The sequence below is a fragment of the Montipora foliosa genome, chromosome 12 (genome assembly GCF_036669935.1).
Source record: "Montipora foliosa isolate CH-2021 chromosome 12, ASM3666993v2, whole genome shotgun sequence".
NCBI lineage: Eukaryota > Metazoa > Cnidaria > Anthozoa > Scleractinia > Acroporidae > Montipora > Montipora foliosa.
Window position 1 is genome coordinate 11770547 of NC_090880.1, and position 8143 is coordinate 11778689.

The following is an 8143-nucleotide window of genomic DNA, read 5'->3' on the forward strand; positions in this document are numbered from 1 at the left end:
GACCCAAATCCAGCACAGTTTTTTCCACAACCGAATCCAATCGGTAAATAAACGCATCCGACTCATGGAATAGGAGATGGACGAAACCCTGAAACCACTAAATGCTCCCCAGCTTAGCTGAGCTAAGACAGCAGGCTTCGTGAAACTTGTAAATCCACCTCCAAATATTTGTAGGGATAACAACCTGGCTAGTGTGAAAACGACAGTTAAACTTAGGGCACTTGCTGACGAGTAAATCAGGACTTGTGGCCAGGGACACAGTTTACTCATAAGAGGCAGCCCCGTCGTCAATCAAGTCAAAGATCAGAGCACTCGCATAACCCAGTGTTACACAATCACTTGAGAATGAGTATGATTGACTCATATTGTTGAAATATCAGTCAAATGTCACCAACAATAGTCCTTCTCAGGACTCTCTAACCCACACAATCTCATCTCATCAAGTTGTGATAATTTTTATTACTCCTGGGTTCAAACCATTTGCCAGAAAAGGGTTATTATAATTATGTCCAAGTGGTGGCAGGTCTGATTACTAAACAAGAAGCCGTATTTGTGGAATGATGACAAGAAGGCATTACCATAGTAATACAATACAATACAATGCAATGCATGCTTAATTGACCACTCCTCATAGGAGCTTTTCTGGGCCATTATGAAATAGTCAATGAAATGACAGAACACAACAACAACAACAACAACAACAACAACAACTGCTCAGGATCCAAACTGGCCGGAGGCAAACCAGTTGGCTACTTACAAGTGCAGCTGACAAGTGGAACCAGGGACTACCAGGTTCAAATTCAATGAGTGGTAAGAATGGGTCTTGAACCTGGGAACTCCATATCTCAAGGCAAGTGCCCTTACCACTGGGCTACACCGCCTCCTATAGTGATTAGTACTAAAGTTTTCTTTGTCTTCCTAAGGGAATGCAGCTTCCTTTCTGGTCGTCACTGGAACCTAATCCTGTCAAGTCGTTAAGCCAAGTGTCAGGTAATAATCTGTCTTACAAATGTAAGGCATACAGAGATCCCAAATCAAATGGAATGGTTGTAGGATCAAATGAATGGGCTTTTAGGGCAGAAGTAGAGCTAATTTTCTACTCATGTAGGCTAACTTGGTGTAAATTACATGACATCCTATATAGATTGTTGTTGCACTAACAACAAAAGATATGAATTATCCTGGTTTCCAACAACACGGCTTTGGTCTGGCACCTGCCACACTGATGGGAGTTGTAACTTTGTTTTTGTTCCATAAATTGCTATGTTATTTTTTTCATTGTTGCTAAAAAGCCCTTGAGTGCATGAGTAGTCAGTTGAGTACAAATTTCAAATCATTTCACTAACCAATAGCTTTTTGCCTTTAGAACCATTCTTGATGATGGTGGCTGCTGGTCCGTTCACAACGTCAGACAGCCTGCTTTATGAACCTCTAGCTGACCTGATGAAGACAGTTGAAAATGATAAACCAGATCTCCTTATTTTAGTGAGTCAGATGTAGCCAGACATATGATTCTTGCAGTGAACTGCCACTAATAACAATTTGTCGCCTTTTATATAAGTGCAGAATCCTTGAAGCCCTAATAATCGAACAACTGAAGTCTAGTTTGAATAGACAAATCAAGTAATATATCGCGAAACCTTTCCCATCCGGGATTACCTAAAAGATATACAGTACCACGAAAACCACTGATCTGTGGAATGGGCCCGAATTATTGAGTGACTGCCCCGCCCACTTCAGTTAAACATTTTGACGAAATTCCCTTTTCATGGTGTGAGTAGTAGCCAGCTTTCACTGTCAAGGTGTACTGGAACAACCACAACAATGGAAAGGTATGTTTCCAAACTCATGAGTCCCTGGGGAAATGGATAAAAATGTTTTTGTCCATCGAAGAGGTTGCAAGTGCAATCAATTTATTGGACTTGTTGTTACTTTGAGTGCATGAAAGGTTTCCTGGCCTGAAAAGTAACGTCGAACACAACACATCTCAAGAATTTGAACTATGTACAAGCAAAAGTAGGCAGGGCAGTGACTTCGTAATTCAGGCCCATTCCACAGATCAGTGATTTTCGTAGTAAAATAAGGGTTTAGCGGACAAACGTTTGGTTTTTTACTTTTAAGAAAATTTTACTGTTTTAAATAGTTTTTTTTCAACATAATTTTTGTTCTCTTCTTTTGCCTCCTAGTTGGGACCCTTTGTTGATTCTAAACATGATCAAATTGTGGTAAGCTCTGACTTATTCACATCTTTATGTAGTGGGATATTCTGAGTAAGGCTGCATGAATAAAGTGTAGCTGCCTACTGAAACTAACTGTGCTCGAAATTAGAGGTCGTCCAAGATGACCAAAAAGTTTGCTGTGTGACTAGTTTTTGGTAAAATGAAAGGATTGGTTGCCCAAAGAAAAAAACCCAGTCAAAAGTAAAAAATGTATTACATAAGCAGCACCCGACTCACTCAACGGTTATCTGGTGTCAATGTCTGATAGTAGTGTGAAGTTAACATTAATTAATTAATTTGCTGCAGTTGAGCATTTTCCCCTGTTTTGAATATCTGTGGCTTTTACAAAAAATTGTCAAATTGACATGTACTGTGATGTAAATGACAATGGAGATAACGTAAACCCAGACTTCCACCAAAAAACTACAGGCGCACACTTAGAACTACACTTTCTTTGTTTATAAGATCCTTTTTTAGAAAAACGGTGAGGATGAGATTAACCAAAATTTTAAGAACGTAGTAAGAACATTCCTCAGGTTGGGAGGCCATTTTAAAAGAACGTTTTTATTTTGCTCATTTGTATTTGAAATAAAAACATAAAATAAAAGTAAGTTTTAAGCCTTCATTTTAAAAAGACACCTGTTAATTTTAACTGGAATTTTCCAATTTAATGGTCCCCCATTACTAACTTTAAGATCTTGAGAGAGCTTGATTGACGTCAAAGGCGAACTAGTTTAAGAATGCAATGCGTGTCTATGCCCCAGAATTAATATGCAGCACGAGAGTTTGGGGCTTTCAGACTTTTAAACTCGCGTTTTGCATATATAATAAGCTGCACTCACACTCTAAAATTCTAAGCTAGCAAGCCTTTGATGTCACTTTTCCTTGGACCCAACTCTCTGAGGTCCAATCGGTCAGTTTTGAACGCGAGCAATGGCGGACTATGAAATCCAAAACTTACACGCAAAGTAAACGGTGACTAAGCAAACACACTTTCAGAATCTGAAAAAAAAAGGAAGTGATTTTTTTTTTTATCACAGGGGCACTTAACGGGCACATTTTGTATAACATAGCTATCGTTTTCGTGTTGCATGATATACATCTAAGTTTGTAATAATGAGCACTCCTTTTTTTATAATCGTTGAAAAATAAATTACTGGAAAAAAACTGCAAGGGAGTTACCGGTATCTAAGCAACCAAACCACTGTGGCAACTTAAGGATGTTCGCGCGAAAATCTACCTACGTTAAAATTTGTTTCATTTCGCCTAAAGCTAGGATATAAACTGCTTATTCCATAAATTTTAAAAAAATGGGGGGTGACCGAGTTTGTTCCGGGGAAAACGGCAAAGAAAAAATGCCCTAGTTTCGATAGATGGGTCATCATAATGAGATGTAGCCTCATCTACTCATCCGTCGAAAATCATACAAATAATATGTTAGAGCTACGTTTTATGTGCATAGAAAAATAGGAGATAGTTTTTTTAGATAACTGCATGCCGCTAGGGATGTCGTAAACAGTAGAGTTAACCCTCAACGAGCGTTTTCGCAAGCGCTACCCGTTATAACCACTTCCGGAATTCAGGACAGACGGAAAGAAACATTTAAAAAAAAGATAACTTCTTACATTGTGATTTTTTTCATTTCATCATATTTTGTAGATTGTAAGAAGAGTAAGTGATTCATGTTATAAAAAATCGGGGTCACCGATGTTCTAAACGAGTAAAATTGATGTGATGTTGCGAAGTATGTATGTATGTATGAAAATTTCGTTTGTCACGTTTTTGCGTGACCTGTCGGGGAAGGACTGGAACCCAAGACAGGATCGATCGATGAAAGGTTTTTGTAAAAAAGAAAATTTATTGAGCATAGCAACAAAGTTTCAAGCAGGCGTTATCTTTATTTGGTTAGTATTTTGTATCATGCCTCTCCATTGCCGTGATGCTCACCCTCTAGAGTGTAGGTTTTGTTAAATATATTATTTGGCTGTTTCCTCGTAGGTCCGCAATATTCAAGTGTATGAGGATCAAGACAATATAATTCTGCTCTATTTTCATGAAAGTAACGGAAAAGAACTTCAAAAAGATGCATTTATTTTCAACTAAGAAGCTCGTAACGTAATAAAAACATTTAAAAAAACAACCCCATTAAGTTTACGCAACATCGGCAACTAAAACTAACCTCCTCGAATTTTCAAAACTTTCAGCCACTACTCGATTAGCTAGCTTTTCCAGACTTTCTCCTGCCTCCCGCTCCTTTCTGTTTAAGGTTTCACAATGAAGGGGAAATAAATGTGCCATTCTTTTGCTGGCTTGGAAATTTTTCCCCGGCCGTTTTTGTCGCTATAAGATCTTAACTGGTGCTAAGTAATGCGTTACATATTACAGTCGCGTTACCTGCGCAATAAAAGTTGCGCACAAACAATTGGCGCGAACGTCCTTAAATGACCATCAGAGTCAACTAACATCCATGCATTCTTTCAGAATGGTGATCTGAAAGAACCATTTGAAGATTTGTTTGAAAAACAAGTTCAGGAGATTGTAAAAGCTACAGAGAAGTATGAAGAATTTGGTTTTTCTCTAGAATAGTTACAGTTTGATGTGTCCAAAGCCTTAGCCCTGCTGTAATTAACCACTTCCCAAGCTCTTGAAATATGCATGAATATGACGATAGCCTTGCAGCATTTTTGAGGTAATGTGTTGAATAAAAAGGCTTGTGTAGGACATGAACAGACTGGTTGTAAACTTGAGGAATGTGCAAGGATTTTGCAAAAAGAATCATTGTTGCTGGCTTAATAAGTCATATCATTCCTGCCTGGCTTTGCTTGAAGTTGATCTCTGGCTATTAAAACCTCTGAAACACCTTGGAGCAAAAAGAAGCAGCCGATCTTAACTTGCTGTTCTGAAACAAAAAAAAAACTTTTGTGTACAACTTTCCCAAATTCTAAGCACAATTATTTAAAAATTTATGGATTAAATCAAAACTCCATGTGCTATTACTTACACATATCGTGGAGTTAGGAGACTAAGTTAGTGTGGATACTATACACTCACTCACTCACTCACTTACTATAGGTCTGATGTTTGTTTACATGTATGTCTTCAGGCTATCCAGTACTGTGGTGTTTGTGCCATCACATCGGGATGTGCATCATGATTTTGTTTATCCACAGCCACCATTTAGTACGAAAGTAAATCTGGGAGAACTACCAGAGGTAAGTTACTGCGAATGACAGTGACACATGGTGCTGTTGGTTTTCACGTATTATTTTTGTTACATTTTACATTGCTGAAATGCATGAAACAAGTGCAACAAGCTGATCAGAACTGCATTGTGAATGTCAGGCTGCGTCCTTGGATTCAAGGGTGAAAGATTTTATTTATTCTGTCTTGACTTTGTATTATACTTGTAATGTATACTTGAAATAAGTTGAGGAAACCCAGTATTTGAAAGCGTCTTCAACGTAAAGTGCTTTTTACACTTTTGTAATCTGTATAACAGTAGGGAAAATAAACAAGAATTTAAATGATCTCTTTGCTGCCATAACATACCTTTCTATCTTGATAAAGGAAATACTTATTTTTCCCCAATTGCCTTTCCTTTTATTTGAGCAAGAGAGAAGTCATATTCACATGGATTTATGTTACGACTGTTTTGGTCTTTTGTAGAGAATCCATTTTGTGTCAGATCCTTGCACCATTGTTGTAAATGGTGTGACCATAGGGCTTACCTCCACGGATATATTATTACATTTGGGTAGTGAAGAGACAGTCTGGTAAGAGTGCATTTCCTTTCAAATATCAGCCATACTTTCTCTGCCCTTCTCTTGATTGCATTTGTTTTTTTTAAAAGGTAACCTAGCTGTTCAGAAGAAGTACCGCTCTCTTTTCATTTGTCTGGTGTAACAAGTGGCCAACCATGTGAAGCCCATAACTCCCGTAGGAATGAACTTAGGAAAACACTAATATTATTGTAGTGTGTTTGTTGAGTTTGCCCACAATACAGACTGGGATAAGACACGTGGGTCTAGACTTGCAATTTGCTTTAGTGCATCCTGGAAGTCTGATCTGTCTGGTCTGTCTGCCTGGAAGATGCCTTTGCTAGGGTGTCCCGGACCTATGTTCATCCTAGACAAATTTCGTATTTCAGCTGTAATTATTGACATATTTGGCGCTAGGATGACGTGACGTAGAGTGCTTCAAATGAACAGCTCAGGGACTAGTTTGGTTAAAGAACTGTGGAGCACTGAATCAATTGACAAAACCAGGGTTTTCTTTTGGTTTGGGTGCTCGTCAGAACCCTTTCTTGGTTGTGGAACTTTTAAAATTTTATTTCATATATTTTTTATTGTAGTCCACCTGGTTCATCAGACAGACTTGGTCGTCTTGTTAAACACATTCTTTATCAGCACAGGTAACTTCAGTCTTCAGTCTTAAGTCTGTTAGTTCTTAATTCTTAATACAAAGAGGACATAAAAACTACAACATCTGCTGCAATCAGTCAAGTAATAAATAAGATTAAACTGAAAAGAAAAGAAATTCAGTCTACACTACAGCGTCAGCTGATAGCACAGCGTCAGCGTCAGCTGATAGTAAATTCCAGATCCTTATAGCTCTAGGGAAAAATAGCTGTATAGAAGAATGCAGCACTGAAGAATGCAGTAACTGTTACAGACTTGTGTTTACATAGAGGTATTGATATCTCCATGTAACATCAAAGTACATTTTTTTCCGCCTTACAGCTATTACCCACTTCATCCTCCTGCTGAGGACGTCAACTTGGACTACGAACAATTTGAAAAATATGCATTGCTTCCTTGCAATCCTGACATCTTGATTCTTCCATCAGATCTTCGATACTTCGCCAAGGTAAGTATTGTTTTCGAAAAAATCTTGGGGAAAAATGGAAACATGTTTATGCCCTTTGTGGTCCACTTTGAGTTGTTTTGATACCTGCTGATATCACTGAACAGCCGTTGACTAAATGGTCAATCTTTTATTTGTTACCCGTTTAATGCTGCACTGCTTTACCCGAGGAGACGTAACTGAAATAAAAAAAATGTGCTAATGTCTTCTGTGAATTGTGGACAGTATGAGTGACTGAAGAAATCGTACCGGTTCGGATTTTTTTGTGGAACATAATTGGCAATTATTCACCGAACTGAAGGTAGATATCCACTATTATCATCTAATCACCTCCGAGTCAGCCAATCGGCACGCGCGGAGAGCACTAGTCACTTGTGTGGTATTTACTGAAAAGTAATATGCACCTCACGGATTGGAAAGTTTTTACTACAGGCTGGTTTTGTTTCTAAAAAGGCTAACTGACATTGTTTCCTAAGATTCTTGTTTTCAAAACATGTTTCTTATTTATGTAGATCTTGTTGTTCAGTGTTTTGAATTTTGCCTCTTGTCTTAATGTTATGATTTATCTGTTTCTGCAGGATACTGTTGGCTCTCTGTGCCTGAACCCAGGCCGACTTGCCAAAGGCCTTGTGGGCGGGACTTATGCCAAATTGTGGATTAATCCATCTCCAAACCATTTAGACAAGTCGTCGTCGCATATTCTTCCAAGTTCTTTGGTTCGGGTGATCCGAATATAAATCAGTCCTTACGATTTAACAATCGAAAACGACAGGATAAAAGCATTAATGACCTACATGGTACCAAGAACTTTGTAAAGACAAGCCCAACTGATTCGCTTGTAAATTTCCATTCCATGCAAGATCACAAAAAGATAAACATCACATTCCAAAGTCTGAATCGTTTATTGTCATTGCCTCCTGTTATAAGACGAAATTTTGAAAGCCTTTCTGAAAAATTTCCTTGTCAAGAGGCAACCTCGTTCCCAGTGTTTCTCTTCTATGCCTCCAAGAGAGACCCTGGGACCGAGGTTGGTCAAGAGGCTGCGCATCATGCATGTTGAT

General features: G+C 38.4%; 1 protein-coding gene across 1 annotated transcript in view; it reads left to right on the forward strand.

Moving 5' to 3' along the window:
• LOC137979886 (DNA polymerase alpha subunit B-like) overlaps window positions 1-7979 on the forward strand; it is a 34324-nt gene extending 26345 nt beyond the window's left edge. Inside the window, exons 10-18 of the mRNA XM_068827200.1 lie at window positions 924-990; window positions 1367-1485; window positions 2187-2225; window positions 4701-4774; window positions 5323-5431; window positions 5886-5992; window positions 6571-6630; window positions 6959-7085; window positions 7661-7979. Coding sequence (XP_068683301.1) covers window positions 924-990; window positions 1367-1485; window positions 2187-2225; window positions 4701-4774; window positions 5323-5431; window positions 5886-5992; window positions 6571-6630; window positions 6959-7085; window positions 7661-7819 — 861 coding nt within the window. The 3' untranslated portion in view covers window positions 7820-7979. The remainder of the gene's footprint in view (window positions 1-923; window positions 991-1366; window positions 1486-2186; window positions 2226-4700; window positions 4775-5322; window positions 5432-5885; window positions 5993-6570; window positions 6631-6958; window positions 7086-7660) is intronic.
• Window positions 7980-8143: the final 164 nt, after the last annotated feature.